A 25,156-nucleotide genomic window follows, 5' to 3' on the forward strand; every position below is an offset into this window, starting at 1 on the left:
CTTACTAACAATGCTACAAATAATGATCTTAATGCTTTTAAAGAAGTGTTTCATATTAAAGAGCAATATCCAGAGCTGGGACATGCCCTACTCAAAAGTATGCAAAGACACACATGGTATCTTACTGAAGAGCTGGTTTTATTGGCTCTTGCTGATGCTAATTTAGACTATGAAGTAAAGGTAAAGATGTTGAATATACTGTTGTAGTTTGATGTGCCAAAAATTTCAAGGTCTGCAAACCCCAACTTCAATACAAGAATCAACTGAGCTGTTTGATCTTGTTGGGCCTCAGAGTTGGGTTCTATTGAAGGTTGCAGACATAGATAACACTGAAGTGGAGAACTGGGTTGAGGACCAAAACACCCCTAGTCTTGAAAATTTCATATCATTTGCAAAAAACAGAATGTGCGTCAATGAATGTGCAGAGCGAAATATTCGGTTAATTCAAGATTTTGTGAACTCACACAAATCTGAGGACATGAAGCAAAATGTAATGCTAGTTCCAAAAGACAACAGAAAAAAGCTCACAAAGGAGATGACAAAGAAACAACTTTATGAATTACTTGAATGAATGAAACAACTTGAATGAATGAACAACTTGAATGAATGAAACAACTGTATGAATTACTATGAAAAACTGTATGAATTACTTGTTAAATAAAGATTTTTTTCCACTATATATTATTTGCTCGATTTCTGTCAAAAACCAATATTTACATTTATCTGTTTTTAATGCAGATACAAACATTTTTTTGTGATTTTTGGACTTCAAGGATAAAGGAGAATGGGAAAAAACTACAAGTTAGTTGAAATTCAAATATTTTTGAAATTTTGGGATACCCTGATATATATATTTATATATATATATATATATATATATATATATATATATATATATATATATATATATATATATATATATATATATATATATATATATATATATATATGTATATATATATATATATATACATATATATATATATTATATATATATATATATATATATATATATATATATATATATATATATATATACATATATATACATATATATATATATATATATATATATATATATATATATATATATATATATATATATATATATATACATATATATATATATATATATATATATATATATATATATATAAAAGATATACTAAATCTAATAAATACCATCTGGATTATTTGCAGTTGTTAGCAGTATAGTAAGTGTCATGATTGCTGCACCAAGATCAAAAAAATAGGCTTTTCCTTCATTTCTGTTATTTAACATATCCAGTGAATCTTTATTACTCTAAAAAAATCTTTATTACTCAGTGAATCTTTATTACTCTAATATATATATATATATATATATATATATATATATATATATATATATATATATATATATATATATATATATATATATATATATAAATTAGTAAAAACAACTTATCTAATTTATTATTGCTCTGTTCTTTTAGAACATTGAGCACTCTGTTTGAAGAATACACTAACATAAATTATATATATATATATATATATATATATATATATATATATATATATATATATGATTTTGCCCTAAGTTGAGTTTTTTATGAAGTGATAATCAAAATATTAACTATTTCAATATCTTGCAACACAGTTGCAGATGAAGTTATGATTTTCAGGCTCAAGGCTACTATTCAAACTATAGCAAAGCCTTATGTTGTATCTAAATGAAAGAGTATTCAAGAGCAGCATTTTCAAATGTCTAAACACAGTAGTAGAAAATCTGCTTCTCAACTTAGCTATGCAGAGTAATTCACCACCAAGATGAATACACTTTTTGACATTACCCTTGGTGAATGGGATTGTTGCATCAAGATAAATGAAGATAAAATGTTCCTGATAGACCAGTGAGGTTCCTAACAGACCAGCAAGATCTACAAAAGATGTCAATGACATCAGAAGACTAAGCAAGCAGTTGTTTAACACAGAAAACGCAAGCTTGAAAAAGAAAAAAAAAGTTTTATCTATAGAACCATTAATGAATTACAATTCATATTACTTTTTGGATGAAAATTCTAATTGTGACATCAATTTAAGAGTAAAAAGCCCTTATCTAAAACTTTTACAACATTTTACTTTAGGCATTAGTCAGCTATCAATTACAGTAATCAAACTGTATTTTTGACAATCAACTCATTAATGCAGCATTAGACAGAACAAAATGAACATCACAACAACCAATGACAACTGTCACACTAGTCCTAGCTGCAAACAGTATTGATGTAGATAAACTAACATTTTTACGTGCCACTCCAATGGTACTTTCGAAGCTTGAACTATGTCCCACAAATCTCAATAGCAGTTAAAAAAGATTTCCAACCCTTAGTTCTATTAGTTACTCATTTTGATGGCAAAGTATTGCCGTATGTTGATGGAACCAGATGTGAATGTCTGGCAATTATTGTATCCCAGTGAAAGCTAATAGAAAAATTGCAGTTTGATCCACTTGCCTTAAAATACATGAAAAAGAAAAAAAGAACAGATCACTGGGAATAGTTTACTGTTATATATATTCATATACTTGTCTTCACGCTAATAAGTAAAACTGATTCATATAATACTGACAATAGTTGATTTTAATACATTTCAGAAATACATCATTTTAGTCAAAATGGGTCTCTAAAGGGCTTACAAAATAGGTCTGGAGGACCACTTCCCATCATCAGTTTGCAAGCAAAACTTGTGTACTTTTTTTATTGAACCTCATCAAATAAGAGGTTGTGCGATATCAAATACTAAGAAATAAATTTTTAAGCCACCATTGAACGCTGTTTATTTTTAATGACATCAGACAGCCTGACCAAAGAATAAAAAACTTGTGACAATTTTTATATTCACTGCCACTGAGCAAAATGAACAAAAATGAACTATATACTAAAAATTTATAAAATTTGAGATCAAGCAAAAATGGTTAAAAGCCTAACAAGTTTCAAATTTACAAAAGTATTGTGTTACAAAACTAGACCAGTTTTTTTTTTTTTTTTTTTTTTTTTTATTTTTCTTCCCCAAGGCCAAGAAGGCCACTACAGATGAGGAGACTACTTGTGGTTATAACCCTCTCCCAACTCTATACTTGTGGTTATAACCCTCTCCCAACCCTGATGAATAAGACCCCTGCGCGGAGAAACAAATTGAGCGCGGTACTACCAGGGACATGAAGGGAATCGAACTCGGAACCTCTTGCTTATGAAGGAGAGCTCTACCACTACTGCAGTTATAAAAAAAAATCTATTATTATCCATTTTATATTTTTATCTTTTTTATGATTTTAAAAACAAATGTAACTAACTTACTGATGCATTAACTGAATGTATGACAGCTTGTTTGCTAAAATCTTCTGGTGCAAATAATACCATACCAAACATTGTAAAAAAATACAAGTGTAGTGCCAGCAAAAATAACACACTAAAAAATTAAAAAATCAATAATAATTGATAAACTTAAGAATACATTTTATTTTTTTATTTGAAAAAAAAAAGAAAAATTAAACTCTCTTTTTCTTACAAATATAATTATAAAATCTTGATAAAAGATAAAAAAATGTACCTAAGGATGTAAGGAACTTAGGATGTGAGAAATTAAAATTTTACCTTAAGATGTGAGGAATTGATCTTTTTATACTATTAACCTAATACCAGACAAAAAAATTAAATATTTCTAATTAGTCTTTTTGAAGATTAAAGATTTTAAAAAAGATTATTTTAAATTGCTTACTGTTTTTTTCATTAATGAAGAATTTTGTATAAGGAAGAATGGTCTTAGAAGTCGTCTAATTCTCCATTTCTTAAAAATGTAAAAAAAAAAATTTTTTGGAATAAAATAATAAAGAAAGCAAAAAAAGTTAAAATAAAAAAAATATATAAAAAATGTAAAACAACTACCTCATTGCATATATGTCCTAATGAAACAAACCAGTCAACATAAGAAAATATTAATACAAGTCCAAATGCAATTAGCCAGTAATTGCTCTTTGCGTGCCTTTTTCCAATTATGACAAACTTAAAACACATTTTTCTTTTGTATTTTTCAGATAAATTTTTACTCAAAACTCAAAAATTAATTATCTTAAGATCAAGTAATAAGAATAAAATTTTTATAATTTTATATGAAATTACCTTGCTTATGAAACTAATTGACATAATAATAAAGCAAATCAACTCTATTGATTCTGTGATGCCACAAGGAAAAGTATATCTGTTACCTCGCTTTCTAGGATCCGAAGACCATCTAGGATAAGTATAATAAAATTGTTAAATCATCAAATTAAAAAAAAATTAAACTTATTTTTCCACACAACAGCTTTGTTTAACAAAGTTTGTGTTTGAAGTTTAGACTTCAAAAAGAGTAAAAGAAAAAAAAAATTAAAAAAAAATGATCTTAAATGTAGTAGCTTAGGAGAGACAAATTTTAAAAACAAAAATAATTTAAAAGAATAAATAAAATAAAATTCTAATAAACTAATGCTACTTACGTTAAAGAAGATGGCGTCTCAAAAAATGGCAATATTAGAAGTAAAGTTATTGTAAATCGAAACAACCTTTTAGAAAAAATTCAAGTCTATTAAAATAATGAAATTTTTTTAACTCTTTGTAAAATAAATAAAGACAATTCAAAACTTTGATAGTATAATAAAAGTATAACAACTAAATGATCAGAGTTGATCAAATGATCAAAATACAAAATTCTTGATTGTAGAAAAGCACTATTTAATTTAAAAATTTAATTTAGTTTTTAAAATTGAGCATTATATAATTAAAATTAAAAAAATAACAAATTATGGACGTTTCATGCCTTGTAGTAAGTGACCGGAGTTGATATTTGACCGGGGCCGGGGTGGGTTTGATAAAATATAGCTGGAGCTGAGTTTGTGACCAAGGCTGCATAAACAATTATACATCCTAAAATATATTTTTTTAATTTAAAATTCGTGTTATATTTTGCATATATATGCATATATAAACATCATTATGATCAACATGATCATGATAATTAACATTACCATCATGATCATGATAATCATCATCATCATTATCATCGCCATCATTATCATCATCATAATCACCATCATCGTTGTCATCATCATCAGGCTTTACATTCCTCTTTTATGCTGTTTCTCTAATATAAACAATCTTGAGCATTTTCTTTTTTAACTAAACCTCATTCAAACAATATATAAGGCACGCTCATCAAGTTTTCTTACTTCTACCACTACCATTTTCTCTTGATGCTGCTAACTCTCTACATGTCGATACCTAAATCACTTTAATCTTCTTTAACAAACGTTGTTCGATAAGGCGTTTTTTCTAATCTGTCTAAGACTATGTCTCCTTTTCTTGTCGTGTTAGTTACACCACACATTCATTTGATAATCTTCTATTTTGGTGAATACTACACCATATAAATACTAAAGTTTATATAAATATGATAGGATATTGTTTGCCAGCATCTAAATAAATAGCAAACATATATGTTTATACCCATAATTTGTATGCATAAAGCGTATCTTGGAAGCTTTTATTCCTTCTGGAATAAAAGCTTGGAAGCTTCTATTCCTTCTCTTCAACATTAACTCAAGCCTCTTTCTACTCCGCATTTTTTACCATCTTGAGCAGTTGCTTTATTAAACAGTAATCATTTTTTTCATCTTTTTTACAAGAATCTTATAAACAAGAATCTCTTATAAACAGATGTCCTTTTATTATTCCAAGAAGCCAATGTAAAAAGGTTCTGTCTGATGTTAAGTTCTGTTATTCTCAGTTTACTAAATCTTGTTTCTTATCTTAGATGTTAGGTTCTAGAGACTTTTAGTAAGTCTTCAATAGTGTCATTAATTAAAGTAAGTCTAACATTTAATCTCTAATTCATGGGTTTGATCTTTTTACTTTTCCCCAGAATAAGGCAGAGTTTTTTGCAAAGAAATCATACTCTAATTTAACTCTTGAATCTAATGGCCCATTCTTCTCGCCAGTTAAACAGATTAACTCATTGTTAAACATCAAAATCACTATGGCTTCTAATGTTAAAATTAATTCTCAATTAAAAACTTCTACAGTTTGTGCTCCAGACAAGATTTCCATTATAGTCTTAAAAAAGTGTTTTTCAGAACTCTCTTCAATTTTTGCTAAACTTTTAAAAAGTGCTAAACAAGTAGTTTTAATTTTTTAAAACTTTAGAAAACACTTAGAACTTTAGAACACCTTTCCAACTATCCTACAATTAGTTTTCACTCTGTTATTAGTTTCTTTATATAAAGGTTTTGAGATTATTAAATTATTTCTTTTTAACTGCAGTATTAAAGTTATCCTTTAAGGCCTACACTTTTCTTTATTTCAAGTAATTTTAAGGGTACTAAAAGGTCTTTGCTCCTGTATTGTTTCTTATCTATAATAACTATCTTCATGAAAATTTTCAATCTAAAATAGCTCTATTTGCTGACGACTCAACTTTATAATCTTGTCTTGACAAAAAATTTTTACTTTTTGATTACTTAGAACAGGCAGCCAATTTTTAATGTGATCTCTCTTTTGATACAGCTTGCAGTGGCGTGTGGATTTAAATTTTTTTAGGCAACAAAACTCATTTATTTACAGTAAAAAAATATTGCAATATTGTTGGCATTCCTATATTGACAAATAACACCCTCCTACTCTCAGACAAGGTATATACATTGTATATGTAACTAGACCTGCTTTATCTGCCAAGCTCGAACCACTCTCTCATTGTTGTAAGGTTTTCTTTCTTTTCATTTCTTACTTTTTTCTAATAAGTTATAAAACATTAAAAACAGCTAACTAATTTTTCTTTTTTGTGATATTTTGGTCTAATTTGATGATTTTCTCCAACTATTTGAAGCAACTTTTACCCTGTTATCCCTGTTAAGCAGTACCGGGTATTGCTTAACCTCCTGAGATGTTTGCGCATAGTTAATTTCAAGTTAATTTCTTTTTTCTACCAATACTATCATGGTCAATGCTCAAACAAACTATTATCTCTAATATTATCTATATTATCTCTAGGGCCCCAGTCACTTACTGTTAATTACCACTCGATTAAGCAATTTTAGCTAATATTGATATTTTGAATAATGATAAAAATGATCTGCAGCTGCCTACTAAATTAACTTTAACTGACAATCATAAATTAATTAAACTTTGTCTAGGTAAATACTATTTTCTCTGGGATAACAAAATTTATATTTTAAAAAACTCTGGTCTGATTGGACTATCCAAAATGTTAGCTTACTAACAACATATTTAATATAATGCAACTCAAAAAGCATTGACCAATAATGTTGCACCAATAACATTTAAAGAATATGTTGATGACTGACATGCATGCTTTTTTAACTCTGATAAAGCAGAATCATTTTTGACACTTTTAAATTTTCAAGACAAAGCTATTCAATACACATGCAAATAATAAAATAATTAAGATAAACTTAATTTCTTAGATATCAGCATTTCAACTTTTCAATCATATAGCTCACAAATGTAACTTTTCTTTTCGCAAGAATGCAATAACAAATTTATTTGTAAAACTGCAATCGTGTATATCATATTGTAATAGGGATATTTAAAGGTTTTCTTGCAAGAACATATTATTTATGTACATAGTAAAACATTACAAACTATCCCTACCAAAAAAACTGCCAAAAAATTAACACAAATAACACCATAATACTTCCTAAATTAAGCCTTATTCTTATCTGGCATAAGCAGTTTTTCATTTTAGAAGATCTTTACTGAACATATTATGCCAAAATAAATCAAAGCTACCACCAAACAGTTACCCGGGTGTTTAACAACTTAAATGTACATGTGACGCTTTTTATGTAGATGAAACCAGAAAAAAGATATCAACACAAATGGCTGAACATGGAAAGCGTCTGGAATTGTTGAACATGCACGACCTTGTAAAGGTACAATTAATTTAAATAATCCTAAAACACTTTCAGTCATCCCAAATATTTATACTAGAAAAATCACAGAGGCAATTGAAATAGACAGGTTGCAATGTTGCTACCTAAAAAATAAAAATCTAAACCAGGATAATGGCAACCTAATGATGACTAACCATTGGAAACAATTTTTTGTTAAATATAAAAAAAAAATTCATAATTTTGCACAACAATGACATTATTATTGTAAATAACAAAGTTTTGTAACATATTTTAGTTTGAAAATGGCTCCAACTATGAGAGGAAATACCACACATTTAAAATTAATAAAATTTTAAAAAGTTAAATAAAAAGAATATCACTGCAAATGATTTATTTTCAATTTTATATATATATATATATTATATTTATTAATTTTACTTATTACATATATATTATTATAATATAAATATATATATATATATATATATATATATATATATATATATATATATATATATATATATATATATATATATATATATATATATATATATATATATATATATATATATATATGGCTATTTCCACGATGGAAGAGATAAATTTCGTGTTTAAAAATATCTTTTTTCAAAAGGTTTTATTTCTTTAATTATAGTTTAAACACCTTAAAATTATTGTTAAAATAAATTTTGAGTAGAAAATGTTTGAACCGAGTAGATAAATTTGATGAATGTTAGCAACTGTTTGTTCTTTTTATTATTCGAAAAAGTGAGTAAAATTTGAGGGCGAGTTATTGCAATATTTTAAACAAAACATATCCATATTTTTGTTTAGAAAGAATCTTTGAGATTACATATATGTCTTGAGTAAAAAAACTTTTACTCTTTAAAAATAATTCAAATGTTTTTTTGTCACATACACATCTGCAAAAATTTTGTTGCGTCACTGAACTAAAAGCTAAAAAAGTTTAATTATCGCAATGAAATTATGCTTTATGGCGAGGTTTTTTTAGAAATTATATATTTTAATGTAAACTTTTAATCATTACTAAAAAAAAATTGGTCAAAAAGCATTGTATTAACATATAGTTATAGTTTAAAAGCTGTTGCGTCACTGAACCCATTGACAGGATAATTAACGTTTTATAAAATAGCGCGGTAAGGAAGTCAAAATATCATCCAAAAGTTCAGATTTCGTTGTGGGTTTTCAAATTTTTCAAATTCAAATAAATTTTTGCATTTTAGTATTGTGAAGGGCTATTAGTAAATATTAGTCAACTTTTGGATTTATGTTAACATTTTCTTATAAAGTTGTAAATTTTTAAGAAATGGAATCAAAATTAGAAATAAAAAAAAAACATTATGCAGAATACCAAGCTAATTATGTTTCTCTTGTTAAAAAAGTTTTAAAAGCACTACCAACTTCAAAGGAGAAACAATCTGAAATTCTTTCTATTCTTTCAAATAGCTCTGCTTGAAAAGATAATTCGGGTCTACCTCCAGCATGTTCAAAGCTGTATGGTCTTCTGAAAGCGATGTTTTAGCAGTTGTAAACTGTTATAATGAAGATCACTTGAATTCAATTAACTGACAGAAAAGCAAACAATATTCAGATACGTCATTTATATTATATGCTAAAAGAAGCTTTCAAGTTATTCAAGGAAAAGCATCTGCACATAAAAATTGGACTCAGCAAATTTTGCGATCTTCGTCCACGCAATGTAAAATCAGTTACAAAATTTTCGCATAATGTTTGTGTTTGTAGCTTGCATGAAAATATGTGATTTGCCTTAAATGCATTAACAAAATCAATTCAAGCGCCTTCAATCAAAGTTGGATTTGAAATGATAAATAACTTTGTTTGTGAACCGTACACATATGATTGCGTCTATGACAAATGCGTGGCATGCAAAGGTATGAAACAGTTCGATAAACACTTGCAAACTGTTAATACATTTGGTTTCGAAGTATCCTGGGATGAGTGGAGAAAGCCTGAAACTAAAACATATGCAAACATTGAAAAAATTTCAAAAATGTCTACTGTAACAGAACTCATCCAACACATATCAGCGATGCGTAATAAGTTCATTAAACACGCATTTGTAAAGAAAAACCAATCAACAATTTTTAATAAACTGAAGGAGGTTTCGATGAGTGTTAATTCTGAAATTGCAGTAATCCAAGTTGACTGGGCTGAAAACGCTAGGTGTTTCTATCAAAATGAGCCACAAGCGGCTCATTTTGCTCAAAATTAACTTTCTATTATGACCCTAGCAGTCTGGAACATTGAGTTAAAAACATTTGCCATAGTTTCAGATTCAACTGATCATACTAAGTCTTCCGTTATACCGTACATTGAAAAAATCCTTTACTTTATTCCTGATCAAGTCAAAGAAGTACAAATGTTCAGCGATAATGCCACTTCTCAGTTCAAAAACAAAAGCATTATGGCTGCAATGGTTGTGTTTGAAAAAAGTTTTCATAAAAAATTCTTCTGGCATTTCTTTGCAGCGATGCACAAGAAAGGAGTGGTTGACGAAATAGGAGCTACTGTTAAGCGAATCGCAGCCCTGAGAATTAAAACTAGTCAATACGAAATCAGGTCAGCAGCAGATTTTGCGTTAGCATTACAAGATTTGCAAATATCTGTAATTCACATGTCAGAAAACGATACAAGACAACAAAAAAATGAACTTGGATTCAGTTCAATTTTAAGTTATTCAAGAAAAATCAAAGGTATATCAAAATCACATTATTTTTATGTTCAGAATGATAATGTTGTTCCGATGCTATTTTCACCTGAGTATAATTAAAATTTATTACAAAATAACAAAACTTTTTAAAATGATTTTAATTTCGTCTTTTTGTTTTGTCACTGAACGTTGCGTCACTGAACTGATTGTTTTTTTTCTGTAAAATAAAACGATAAGAAAACTTTATTGTTTGTGGCTTTTTTTATGACTACCTTATTGCCAAATGAATAAATTACAACAAAAAATCTAATAAGTCAAGCAAGAATTAAAATTTCAGCGAAAACTCCATTTAAAAGTATGCTGATAAAAAAACACTTTTTTCCGCGTTGCGTCACTGAACTCATGTTTTAATTTTTGCTATGTAGCAGTGTTATGTTAATACAATTCTGTTTAGTTTATATTATAAAATTTTAATTCAAGATTGATTTAGAGTAATAAAAAATTATTTTTGAGTTATAGAAAAATTTCTATTAAAAAAAATCTCTCCGCATGATGCGTCACTGAACTATGGAATTGGCCATATATATATATATATATATATATATATATATATATATATATATATATATATATATATATATATATATATATATATATATATATATATTATATATTAGACCAGTTCAAAAAAAGTATTTTTTAATAATTAAGTGGCTAGATGTTTAAATTTTGTTAATTGATAAAAAAAAAAAAATCATTAAAGTTTCAAAGCATTATTCTAATATTTAGTAACGGCTCAATTAAGTTTACTTTTCAATGGGGTCCTAAAATTAAAAAAAAAAGTTCCTCAAAAGTAGATCAACCTGATACTCAAAAGAAGCAAAATAATATATAAATTTCAAAAGTAATGATTGTTTTATAAAAAATAAATTAAAAAATTTTTATTTTTATTAAAAACTTGTAAAAATGTACTTTTTTCTTGTTAAAATACCATAGTTAAAAAACCATTTCTAGTTAAAAAACCATAGTTTTTGTGCAATTAAATCTAAAATAATAATTGTAGTATGAAATTATCATTTTTTTGAACTTGATATTTCAGATTTTAGGGCCAATGGAAAATAAAAACGAATGTATTTTAATTTTTTTTTAGATGCAAAGTTTTAATTTTTTTATTCAAATTTAATCTTTATTTTAATCAGATTTTGATACAATTGTTCACTTGTTTTCATTAATGCCTTCACAATTGTGGACTTTCGCATATCTGGAATTCGACGTCGATGTTATTCCACAATTTGTAAAACATATTGCAATTGAGCTTCATAATTTGTCAAGATTTTTATGTAATCTGTAATGTTTTTATGTAATATCATTGCTAAAAAAAAAGAGACTCACAAGGTCTTCAGTTAAATACCATAAATGTTCTGCAATGGCTATTATGGCAGATACAGCAACTTCTTTGTCAAATATTTTGAAATTATCCAACTTCTTAATAAATGTCAGGTCATTTTGAGGAGCAGTTAAAGAGATGGGAGCCCGAAACCAGTGTTCCATGCAAATCAAAATTGAAAAAATTGAAAATCATAGAATATTCTTCTCTTCATTTGTTGTTAAATGAAATTGATGTCAAAACAAGTAAATTTTAATAGAGTAGAGTGCTTTTACCATCCATCGTGCTTGGTGGATTGCACCAAGAGTACGAAAGGTTATTCCGCCTTGACCTGGAGGAGTTTTTCCTAAAAAAATTATTTACAGTTGCAAAAATTCTTTGTAATCATCGCGAGGTTGTTTTGTTCCATGCAGCATATTTATAACAAATTTTATTGCTGATGGTACAACCGAGCCATACACTTTGAGATCTGCATCAGTTAAGAGCCAAGATTCAGAATTGAATTTACTCCATTGATCACAAAATTGTAGAAACAACTTGACCTCTAGACCAGAAGATGCTCCAAAGCAAGTTTTGTAAACATGGGATAAAATCACTTCATCAATATGGTATTGACAAGCTGGGTATTATAAAAACTTTCCAATTAATTTTTCCAGCAAGGTACAAGCACCTGAATGTATACCTGTATTGCTTGAGGAAATATCAAAACAGAGTGCCACAATTTATCATTTGAAATGCTTCAATCTTTTAAAGCTTGTTCTGTTGAATAACTCATTTGTTCACCAGTGCATCTATCCAGTTTTGGGACTAACAACAGTTTTTTTACATCATATCCTGTCACTAATATAGTCAGTCAATCCACTTTATCTCTGCTGTTCAAATCAGGTAACAATTTTTCATCCCAATGAACAGTTAATGGAACTTGTGGCTTGAATTCTAAAATGATTCTTTCTGCAACTTCTTTATGATTTTCAATACATACACATCGAAGAGATTCATATGATGTTGAAACATGTTCAATATAGGCATTTAACCCTTGACAAATTGTAGACAAAACCAAGGAACCAGAACAATTCGGAATTTTCAAACGATCAAGAGCTGAACAAAATGGTGGAGTAATCACTTTCTTTTTATTTGTTTCTTCTTTCTTTTTCAGTTTTTTTGCTATTGATGGAACAAAGTCATCACACTTCATCATCAGTACCCTGAAAGGAGTCTGATTCTGTCAAAACTGGGTCTGTGACTGTTGAACACTTTTTTTTTCTTTTCTATTTAGCTCTTTGTTTCTCTTTCTTTATTTGATTTTTTTCTGTCTAAAATATGCTGTTCTTGTTTGAACAATTCACAATCAACTGAACTCATGTAGCCTATTCTTCCTTCTCTTTGTAGTATAAGAAACACCTTGTCTTCTATTGTGATTAATTTTAAAGCATCTTCATGAGCAATATCAAATAGTTCTTCGATTTCTTGAGAAAAAGTTTATTCATTTTTTTACTGAGTTTCTGTTTTGCGGCCTTTATTCTTTTTTAGCTTTCTGTATTTATCAACAGGTTTTTCGATATGTATTATAACATGATAACATTGCTTTGTTGGAACTCTAGCTCTTTGCCAAAAGTCTAGACCCAGATCTGTTACAAGGCCTGCGTTTTCTCTTACATTGTTGTTATTTTTAAAGAAAAAATAAGTTTGCAAAACTTGCCTTTCAGATGACAACTTTTTTCCTGTAATCACAGCTGTAGCTTGACTAACACACCATATTTCATTTTGGCTTCTAGTCTCCATTATAAACCAACGAAAATATCTATCGAATTATGTGTTTTTAAAATGTATTTTTATTCAAGTCAATGAACTTATTTGGAATTAAAGGATGACGCACAATTTTTGGCAGTAGTACAATACTGATGCAATAACTTAAGTGGATGATAAAGTATTACAGTGGGCTTTGTGAATTCCAACCAACTTATTTTATTTTTAACTTAAAAATTTTCTAAAAAAAATAACAAAGTGTATTATACATAATGACTCATAAGATTAGGAAATAATGAAATATTGATAACATTCTCAACATAATTAGTAGAATAGATGTGATAAGTGATGAGAAATATAAAAAATTGTGTTATTGAGCAATCTTGCAAAATTAAAAAACTAGCTGAGCAATCCCTAAACATTAACATATTGCATCAAAAATTTACCAATATCATTTTTTCATTAATTGGAACCAAATAAAAGGTTAAGAGCATAAGAAAGAAAAAATAATTTTTTTTTAATGCATACATTTGTCACCCTAATATACATTTTTTGAGTTTGCGTTTTTTTAAAAAAAGGATTAATTTTTAATTAAATTAATGGTTTTAACTTTCTGACAACACAAAAATGTTGGAAAGTCAAAAGTAATTAAAAGTGACATATTTGTTGACAAAAGAATCATTTTTTACCTTCCGTACTCCCAAATGCAATAATTTATAGAACTATGTATACACACACACATATATATATATATATACATATAACATATGATATGATAACAAACATATGACTTTGTATGACATATTTAGAGTAATGCAAATCAATATAACAACCATTTCTTATAATTAAAAATAAATCAATACTATTATTTCTTACCTTTGAATATGTTTAGAATGATATAGTCTATATCTATACAAAGAAATTGGATCCACTTTGTGGTGTATAGAGCGATGCTAAAAGTTATTAGTAAAACAAATTATTTCATATATAGTAGAGCCACTTTTCAAAAATTAACTAAAGTTTGGCTTACTAATTTTTTTAATGTCATTTACCATATAATACTAAGAACTGATTCTTTTTACTTTTGCATTAAAAGTCACATTTTGGTTTACTTGGTTACTTGATTTATCTTGAGCTTTAAAAGTGTTCTAAGTATATTGTCTATTTTTATGCAAACTTTAATATTCCTATCCTAACCAGTTTAAAACTGATTCTATCCTATCATATTACATGATGCCTATTTCTTTCAATTGATCGAATAGCCTTAACATACTAAAACTACACAATAAATGATGGTTTTATGTCTTTAAATTTTTAACCACCAAATAACATAACAATTTAAAACATTATTTACAAAACTTCTAGGAATCATATCAAGGAAATAATACAAGAAATATTGAAATGTAACAAGATGTTTCTTAGGATGCTAAAATACACAACAAAAGTATATAAACACATATGGTTAATTTTTAAATTAACCGTATGTGTAGTTAAATTTTAATCAAAAACAACCACAACAAAAATCAAGTATGGCAGAGTAATTTGTATTGACTATTTTTAGTTTTTATAAATTAAATTTTTATAAATAAAACAATATAAATATTTTTTATACATAAATAGATTAAAAAACACACCTAAAATAATAACAGGTGATAACTAAAAAATGAGAATATCGAGCTATAATATAAACAAATGTTTAGAAAATGAAAATTTATTCCAATTGAAGGTACACATCACTTATCTTTAAGAAAAAATTAATGAACATTCGAATATGGTCCATCATAAGCAGTTTTGTCATGATGTTGGAACAGGAGCATTGTACAGCATTTATACCAATTTGAGGAATGCATCTTTTGATTCAGGTAATCATTGGTTGCAATTCTTAGCTCTCCAGTTGTTTTTGTATACTAATAAACTAAAATATCCAAAGAAATCTTCCATTGTGCGATACTGAGGCAAGTTTATTGGATTGCGGTTTTTTGGTACATATGGGATGTTTTTGCTTTCCAAGAAGACTTGTTTTTTAGGCATAATACAAATCAAGTAACTGCCATCTGAATGATATTTTTGAAGAAATGGAATCAATATTTTCTTTAAACATCGATTTTGGTATACTTCTTGATTAAAAGCCAAACCACTTGGCTTAAACAATGGAAATTCCCATCTCAGATATGGCAATGTACAGCATCACTTTCTGCTCAAACTTGTGTTTATATTTGTATTTTACTTTTGTAAGTATTGTAAAACTTTTGTACGCATAATATCGATCATTTTCTGGAACTTGCATTTTGGAGAGGGAGAAGTAACTTTCGTCATCCAAAACAAAACATTTTTCAGAGTAATTTCGGGTCATCCAGCGGAATTGAGATTTCACAGTTGATATTTGTTGCTCAGTGTATTCTGGTGCTCTTATTTTTTTTGGCAGACTATTCCTTGCTTTTTTAATGATTTGCAGATATAAGGCTGCATACACTTGAACTTTTCTGCAGCATCTTGTTGACTTATTGAATCATTGTTATTGAAAGCACCGTGAAGCAAACAAAGTCCTTTCTTGTTCATTATTTTAACTGGTCTTCCACTACCACTTTTACGATTGGTTGTTAAGGATGCCAAAATACGGTAAATAGTTGAAACTGGAACATTTTCGGTTTTAAAATGATTCACAGTAAACTTTTTTCCGAGATTTTCATCCATTTGATAGAACTTACAATGCCCTTGCATAGTACATCTTGTTTTGACAGCATTTTAAACACAACTGAATTATCTGATGCAAAACAAAACATATGATAAGTTTGTAAACAGAGAGAGTATAGCTTCACATAGGAGTACTTTTCTTTTTTTGACTTTTGCAGTTTGATTTTAGAGGGATTTTTTATACAAAATAATGTTTAGTTGATAGTTTATGAGACAAAAGACTATGTTTAGTTGGTAGATTATGAGACATTAGCTAGAGCAGCAACCACAGCAGGAAAAAAGTGAAGAAAAAAGGCAACCTTAAGACAATGGGACAAACACTAAAACTTGGCATTTAAAGCAGTCCATTTAAATTTACATTTTTTAAGGAATCAAAATTGATGATTTTTTATCAAGATTAGAGTATATGTGTCATTATCAAATTGAGGTAAACTTAGTAAACTTAGAAGCAAAATTTTCTGAATCACCATTAATATACGTGAGAAAACAGGATCAAGAATGAAACCTTGTAGTATACCAAAGGGTACTTAATAACTTTGGTACTGTGATTTGAAAGAAATAATTTACTAATTTTAAAAACTATCCCAGATACATATTTTTAAAAACTATCCCATTTAAAGAAAGCTTATAGAGAAAACCAACAAGCTAGACATTATCAAAATATATGATACTTGTAAGAGTAATAACCTTTCCGTTATTAGAGGTAAGAAGAGCATTAGAACGATATATATATATATATATATATATATATATATATATATATATATATATATATATATATATATATATATTTATACATATACATATATATATTATATATATAATTATTATCTATATATAATTGAAATATATATATATAATAATTATTAATATATATTTCAATTACATAACTAAAAGTTTCACGCAATAGCAATCATCAGATGTAACAACAACAAAAAAGTAACAACAAAAATTATATACAAAAAATGCTATGGAGTATACAACAGGCTGTATTGAGCACTCTTACTGGAAATATTAACACAATTCCTACAATATCGCTCCTTTATGTTAAGCATTCTCTAATATCTTCAGTTATTTTAAATAATTACAGTTATGGAAAATCATTATTTCAACTACTCATTAAAGAATGTACCATTACCATTTAAAAAACAATATTGAAATGCCTAAAGGAGAAAGTCAAGTCACTAATAAAGCGAATGAGATGGAAAGCCTTGATGTACAAAAATAATTATAATTAATGCCTATAATTTCGATCTCAAGCCGAGAAAATCTCCACTGTAACATCCTGATTTAGTAAGTTTTGAAAACAATTTAATTAAACTAATTAAAAATATTTCATTTTCTACAATTCAAAATAATTTTCGAAAGCAATTGCTAACTGACATTGTAAAAATAAAATCTTCAAGTAATGTTTTTATTTTTGCTGATAAATCAAGAAACCTGTATGAGCTAGATAAACCTTCATATCATAAACTTTACACTGAAAATATTACTAAAACCTATAAAAAAATCTAATATCACACAATATAACATCATTAACACAGACGCTAAAATCATAGCAAAAGACTTGGGCATAAATGATAGGCTCGAGCATCTTGCCATGAATACAGCATTCATTACCTTAAAAGATCATAATTTCCCCAACAATACACAGTGTCAATTAATAAATTATCAAAAGCTAAACCTGAACTCGGAAAAGTAAGTAAAATTTTATTAGATGATATCAATAGTAAAGTTAGGAATGCTACTCACGTACACCAATGGCATAGTACAAATGACGTCATAAAATGGTTCAAATCCATACCCGAATAAAATAAATGTATTCAATTTTGAAACAACTTCTTCAAGATTCTGTAAACCATGCAAAACAGTTCACCAAAATTCCTAATAAACCACTCGAAATTATTTACCACACCAGGAAATCTTTACTTTTTTCAGAAAATAATATGTGGATTAAAAAGTCAGCGGACCTTAATTTTCGATATCACCATAGGTAGTTTTGATGGAGCCGAACTAATTGGCCTCTATAACATCACTATCAGACCAAACTTAAAAACCATAAATTTTCTAGATATCACATTTAACCTTTCTAAGAACTCTTTTAAACCTTATAGAAAACCAGGAGATAATCCTTTATACATTAACATTAAGTCCAATCATCCACCAAGCATTGTTAAATTAATACCAAAAATGATCTCTAATTGCATCAGTAATATATCTTCAAGCAAAGAAGCTTTTGATAGAGCCGCACGACTTTATAATAACGCTCTCAATTTTTGTGGATTCAAAGATAAGATCAATTTCATTCCACATATCCTGAAATATAATACAAGATTATGAAAAAGAAATATTATCTGGTTTAACCAATCTTATTCCCTCAACGTCCAAACAAACGTAGCCAAAATATTTTTGAGTACAATTGATAAATGTTTCCCTTAAGGCTTTTAATTACATACCTAAAAGTGAAACTTTTAGTTATGTAATTGAAATATATATTACTAATTATTTAGTTTTTACTATATATATATATATATATATATATATATATATATATATATATATATATATATATATATATATATATATATATATATATATATATATATATATATATATATATATATATATATATATAAACAGTCCTCAAAATTACGGTTAGCACTCAGCAATGCTGACCTAACTGCCGACCTGACAGTGTTTAAGATGGGCATTTTTTTGCTGACCTCAGAATTTTGAAACTTAATTTTATTTGCTATTTTAAATAAAATAAAAATGACAAAATGAACATTTTATTTAAATTCAAAATAAAATAACTGAAATAAAAACGGCAAAACGATTGTTTGATTTTAATTCTAAATAAAATAATTAAATTAAAAATTGATTAAAAAACCTTTTGTAATTATTCTTAATGAACTAATGAAAATAAAAAAAAGCAAAACAAACTTTTTATTCAAATTCTGAATAAATAATTTAAAAACTCAACTGCAAAACAAATATTTTATTTCAATTCCATATAAAATAATAAAAATAAAAATGACAAAACAAACATTTTAAATATTCTCTAAACTAAATATTACAAACTAGCTGACTGGACCCATAAAAATACGGGTCTTTGTAAGTCTATTCCACACTGAGCTTTTCTAAACTTTTTTTTTAACATACCAGGCTTGGACAGGAATGGCGTGTCATCAAACGTTATTTAAACATTTCAGAAATGTGCTAAAATAAAACGCTAAGCTAAACTTAAACTAGGAAAAAAAATTAAAAACACTACAGAAAAAAAAAACAATTCCTTACGAATAAAAAAATATATAAGCTTTAAAACAAAACTCATAAAACTCAAATTCGAAGCAAAAATTACTTTTCATTACATTTATAATTGCGCATGAAATAAATTTCTTTAAAATTTATCTTTTGAAACGTTTTATTGAAGTTACACAAAACACTTTAACAAATTACCTCTAATTCATTCATAAAAAAATAATAATTTAAATGGTTTTTAGGAAGATCTTGAAAAATAATTTCCCATGTTTAAATTTATTCTAAAAATACATGCCTACTAAAAAAAATTTAAATATAACTTTAATTTAAACAAAATGTGTTTATTTTAAATGCATTATGATTCATTATACCTAACCTTTTAATTTATTTAAAGCCTTCGCGTAAAATAAAAACTTTAGAAAAGATAAACGATTAAAAGTTATTCATAACATAATGATTTTTTTTTATTGCATTCAAATTGTTAAAACATTAAAACAGCCATGGTCAAATTGTAAAGAAAAAAAATTATTCCTGTCCAAGCTTGATATTCATATCCTAGTTAATAAAGATTTAATAGTACCTTACGGAGTGGTCAAAATAAAGGAAAATATTATAAGGTCAAGTGTGATAAATCTTTGTTAATAAAACTCCATGTCAACACACACGGATGGATAATGGTAGCATGGAATTTGATATTAAAATATTATAGGATCACCAACGGAAAAGCAAACATTTTATTCAAATTTTTAATAACTTAATCAAAATAAAAAGAACGGAAGAAAAAATTTAAATTAGATTCTAATTATGAACTTAATTTAAATAGTAAACAAAAAAATTAAAATAAAAACGAAATATAGAATGTTTTATTTAAATTCTAAATAAAATAATTTAACTTCTTAAAAATTAATTAACTTCTAATAGGTCTTACAAAAAACCAACAGAAAAGCAAACACTTCATTCAAATCCTTAATAAAATAATTAAAGTAAAAATGGCAAAAAACGAATGTTTTCATTAAATTCTAAATGTGAACCTTTTATTAAAATAGTAAAAAAAACAATTGAAATAAAAGCGGAAACACGAAAGTTTCATTAATTTAAGATAAAATAATTAGACCTAATGCCAAACTAAAACAGTTTATGTTGACAAATTTTTGCCGACCTTATTTTTATTAATTCTGAGGGCTAATATACAAAAAAAACTTTCATAATATTATGCATCAAGGACATCATTATTGTAAATAACTAAGTTTTGTGACATATTTTAGTTTGAAAATGGATATGTATATATACATATATCTATATATATCTATATATATATATATATATATATATATATATATATATATATATATATATATATATATATATATATATATATATATATATATATATATATATATATATATATATATATATATATATATATATATATATATATATATATATATTAAAGCAATGATCACATTCACATATGAGAGATGAATGTTAGACTAACTTTTGTTAATGAAACTAAAAATTTTCTAAAAGTCACTAAAATCTTACTTATTAGATAAAAATACAAGATTTAATAACCTAAGAATAATGCAGATTAGCTTTAGTACTTTATTGCATCAGTTTCTTGCAATAATGAAAAAAATGATTGTTTTCAAGAGTGTTATAAAACAAATAAAAGAAAAGATTACAATTAAAAATAGCACTTGCACAAGTAGTGATGGGATATAATTGAAACCAACACAAAAAAATCTATGACTGCCTGAACCAAGGAGACCTATAGAAGTAGAAGGAATGGAAGATAAAGCTTTTAAGGAGATTAAAGAGAAACTAGGGTCAGAGATAAGACGCAAATCAAGGAGAAAAGATAAAGTGATTTAGCAAGTTTGGAAAATAAGACACAAAGTAAACTATTTGAGTAAGGGAATGAGAAAGAGAAAAGTTATAAGCTTTATTGCAAGCAAGATAAGTGGTACTAGAGACCATTAAGTGTGATGAGCATCAAACCATTACTAGAGACAAACCATTAAGTGTGATGAGCATCATCACAATAAATGGTTTGTCTCTAGTAATTATCAATAACAAGAGTATTATTATTAACAATAATAGGAGAATTTACACATACCGATAAGTATATACCCAGGTCAACAGGTTACTACTGAAGTCAAAAAATCAAATAATAATAATCAATATATATATAATAACTATAAACAATAAACAACATTTGAAACAGACAAATTAAATAAATATTAAACAGACAAATTAAATAAATGATTCACACAAAGAACAAGTAGATTCATCATCTTAGGCAGGAAACAATGCCACACAAATTTACATGTACACCAGCTTATTATATGAAGTAGGGAACAGAAATTTTCTGATTACCTTTAAGTATTTGCCTAGAATGCAGTTTACATCTGCGCATGATGAGTATTTTTTTTAAGACAATATCTTTAACCTATATTAAACCAAGAGCCGAAAAGTCTCAGTTAAATTTTCAACTTAAACTAACTTTAAATGTAAATGGTCAATGACAACATCAGAAAAATGTCCAAGCCTGACTTCATAAATTTTTGAACAATTAAAATCATAAAATAAAATAAGAAATCATTTTTAAATGTTCTAAATTATAAATTAAAACTTTTTATAAAAAATTAAAACTTATTCAAATCTATTAAACTAAAATTCATGGAAACTTATAAAACTTTATATTATTGTAAAAAGAGAAAAATTAAACCTCAATTGCATCTTCTACGAACACTACTGCTTGTAAATGAGCTCGAGAAAAACGAGTTTCTTAAAAATAAAAAATAAATTCTATCAGTATATCAATTAAACATAAAAGTTGAATATTGCTTTAAAATGATAGTAAAAGTTTATAGTGTTACTATTAAATTAACATAAAAGTTGAATCATTTTAAACAACTTTTTTGAAATGTTTCTCACAAGACAATTTTTAAATTTAAAAAGTAACTATTTACAAGCCTTCACATAAAGCAAGTGCGGTCGCACTCCTTGCTCCTCCACATTTAAAGTAATTTTTTTAGACAAACTGACCACGGCAGTTCACATCTTTTAACTTATAAAGCATTTCAATAATTCGTGACAAAAAGCTAAAACTTAACTACTAAGAAAAAATAAAACAATCCTAAAAAAAGGAAACAAAATTGTAACGAAATATCAAGTTTAATTAAATAAACTAGAAAATTTAAATAATTAAAAAAAAAATAATAAAAAAAAAATAATAAAAATTTTCTATAAAATTTTTATACAACTTTTGTATACTTTTTTTTGTCGTTGTTGAAATAAACATCTTTTATAACGATTTAACAATAATTGAAGGTTTTGATATGCAATTTATTGACGATTTTTATCAGTCCATATAATTAAGAAACTAATTTCCTATGTACACTTGAACTATGAGAAATTTTATTAATTTTTTTTTCTTATGTTTATTCGTTTTGCATGTCTTTTTGCTTTTAAAAATGTTTTTGCTATATTTGACGTTTTCTTCTCAATACTTATAAATAGGAAAATTAGAAAAAAAATTGTTATTTATTTGTAAAATATATTTGATTAATAAACTTTGTAATAATGGAATAAGTTAAATAAAAGAATAAAATAGTTTCTTTAATAAATGTGTTTACCGCATTTTTTTTTTTTTTTATTATTTTTTTTTTTTACATCTTTGCTTCCAACAAGGCTGCAAACAACCACTACAAGAGTTAGAAGTTACTGGAAGTAACTTCTAGCACGATTAGGGAACAATGCCAACTTAGATGTGAGAATATCTGAAAGACCGTTAATGTAAATTAAAAAGAGTATAGGGCCAAGGATTGAATCTTAAGGAACCCCTGAAGTTACAGGATATAAAGAAGAGTGCTGTCCATCAAGGACAACTTTTATACTACAATTGGAAAGGAAGGATTCAATTATCTTAAAGATATTACCAGATACACCATAAGAAGAAGGCTTATGGAGAAGACCAGCATCCCAAACATTATCAAAGGCTTTAGAAATGTCAAGAGCGATGGCCTTAACCTCTCCACTTCTAATGCATGATAAAACCTATCGGTTTTATCATGCATTAGATAGAGGTGGAGAAGATTCAAAAACTTTGCATATGATAGGAAGAAGACTAATGGGACGGTAGTTAGACGAGTCAGATCGCTGTCCAGAATTTTTGAAAATAGGGATAACAGATGCCGCTTTCCAGCATGTCGGAAAATAAGACTCTGATAAGCACTTGTTAAATAGTTTTGAAAGTATATATGACAGCTCCAAAGAACACTTCTGCAAGTTCTGAAAAGTTCTTAGCAAACAATTCAGCTTTGTCTTTAGGTGAAGTGACAAAGTCTGAACCATACAAGAGAGGTGGAATAACAGATTTGCCCTTATTATTGATACTGTTAAGGATTCTCCAGAAGTCATAAGAGACTAATTTTTGTGATGAAATACAAGATTTTATGACCTGAAAATAGCAAGCTTTGGCGTTAGACAAAACCTTTTTACAATAGTTTCTAGCAATAGTAAACAGACGTCTGTTTCTTGGAGAATTGTTTTGCGGATAGATATGGAAGTAACGGTTTCAATTGGAAATTGCAGCAGCACAATGTAAGGAAAACCATAGAGAAGAGTGAGGCTTGACTTGGAATTTTTGAGAGGAAATAAAAGATTGCATGCCAGCCTGAATCCACGAAAATATGTAAGAAACACATTCGTCAGCAGGAAGATGAAAGATTTCTACCCAACGGCCATCACAAAGAAAATCACAGAAAGAGTCCCAGTCAGCGTTAAGGTAGTTGTAAGAGGTATGATGATAGGGGGATTCTGATGATGAAGAAGAACGAGATAATAGCTTTTGAGAGATCAATCTGTGATCAGAAGCACCAAAAGGTGAATATGGAGAAACTGAGCACTGACTAGGAGCAGAAACAAGACAGGTCGAGTAGAGAAAGTAAATGATTCAGGTTGTCGGGAAAGCGCGTTGGAAAGTTGACTATTTGAGTAAGAAATTGAGAAAGGCAAAAGTTGAGGATCTTAATGCCAGCAGAGTCACTGACACCAATTTGATCAGAAATAACATTAAAAAGAGTGCAGTCTTGAGATGAAGGAGAGCAATATAGAACAAAGAGAAAGGCAATAGTGTGAAGTGGTACTAAACGAAAGCACATAAAAGAATAGTCTGCGGATTCAAACCTAGTTTCCTGACAAATGGGTGAATTCTTACAAATGTAAACCCCCAGGCCAAGCATGTAACTATTGGAGTCTTTACCAATTAAAGGAAAATAACCATTAACACTAAGATCACAAGATGAGACAGCTGAACTCAAATTAGTCTCACAAAGAGCAAGCAGTACAAACAGGGACACCATCCATGCGCAACATGCTCTTTGTGAGACTAATTTGAGTTCGGCTGTCTCATCTTGTGACCTTAGTGTTGATGGTTATCTTCCTCTAA

General features: G+C 27.3%; 1 protein-coding gene across 3 annotated transcripts in view; it reads right to left on the reverse strand.

Annotated features, from left to right (window-relative positions):
• The window catches only part of LOC101236940 (two pore channel protein 2), a 98,757-nt gene that overhangs the window by 54,807 nt on the left and 18,794 nt on the right, over positions 1-25,156 (reverse strand). For all 3 annotated transcript variants that reach the window (XR_010642657.1, XM_065814215.1, XM_065814216.1), the window contains exons 3-11: positions 22,433-22,491; positions 14,626-14,702; positions 4,517-4,582; positions 4,161-4,272; positions 3,927-4,043; positions 3,760-3,828; positions 3,636-3,673; positions 3,339-3,450; positions 1,183-1,303 (exon numbers count right to left, since the gene is read on the reverse strand). Coding sequence is in view for 2 of the 3 variants with exons in the window: in XM_065814215.1 (XP_065670287.1) it covers positions 1,183-1,303; positions 3,339-3,450; positions 3,636-3,673; positions 3,760-3,828; positions 3,927-4,043; positions 4,161-4,272; positions 4,517-4,582; positions 14,626-14,702; positions 22,433-22,491 (771 nt within the window). In the remaining variant the exon portion in view is untranslated. The remainder of the gene's footprint in view (positions 1-1,182; positions 1,304-3,338; positions 3,451-3,635; positions 3,674-3,759; positions 3,829-3,926; positions 4,044-4,160; positions 4,273-4,516; positions 4,583-14,625; positions 14,703-22,432; positions 22,492-25,156) is intronic.

Source organism: Hydra vulgaris, chromosome 12 (genome assembly GCF_038396675.1).
Source record: "Hydra vulgaris chromosome 12, alternate assembly HydraT2T_AEP".
In the NCBI taxonomy this organism is placed as follows: Eukaryota; Metazoa; Cnidaria; class Hydrozoa; order Anthoathecata; family Hydridae; genus Hydra; species Hydra vulgaris.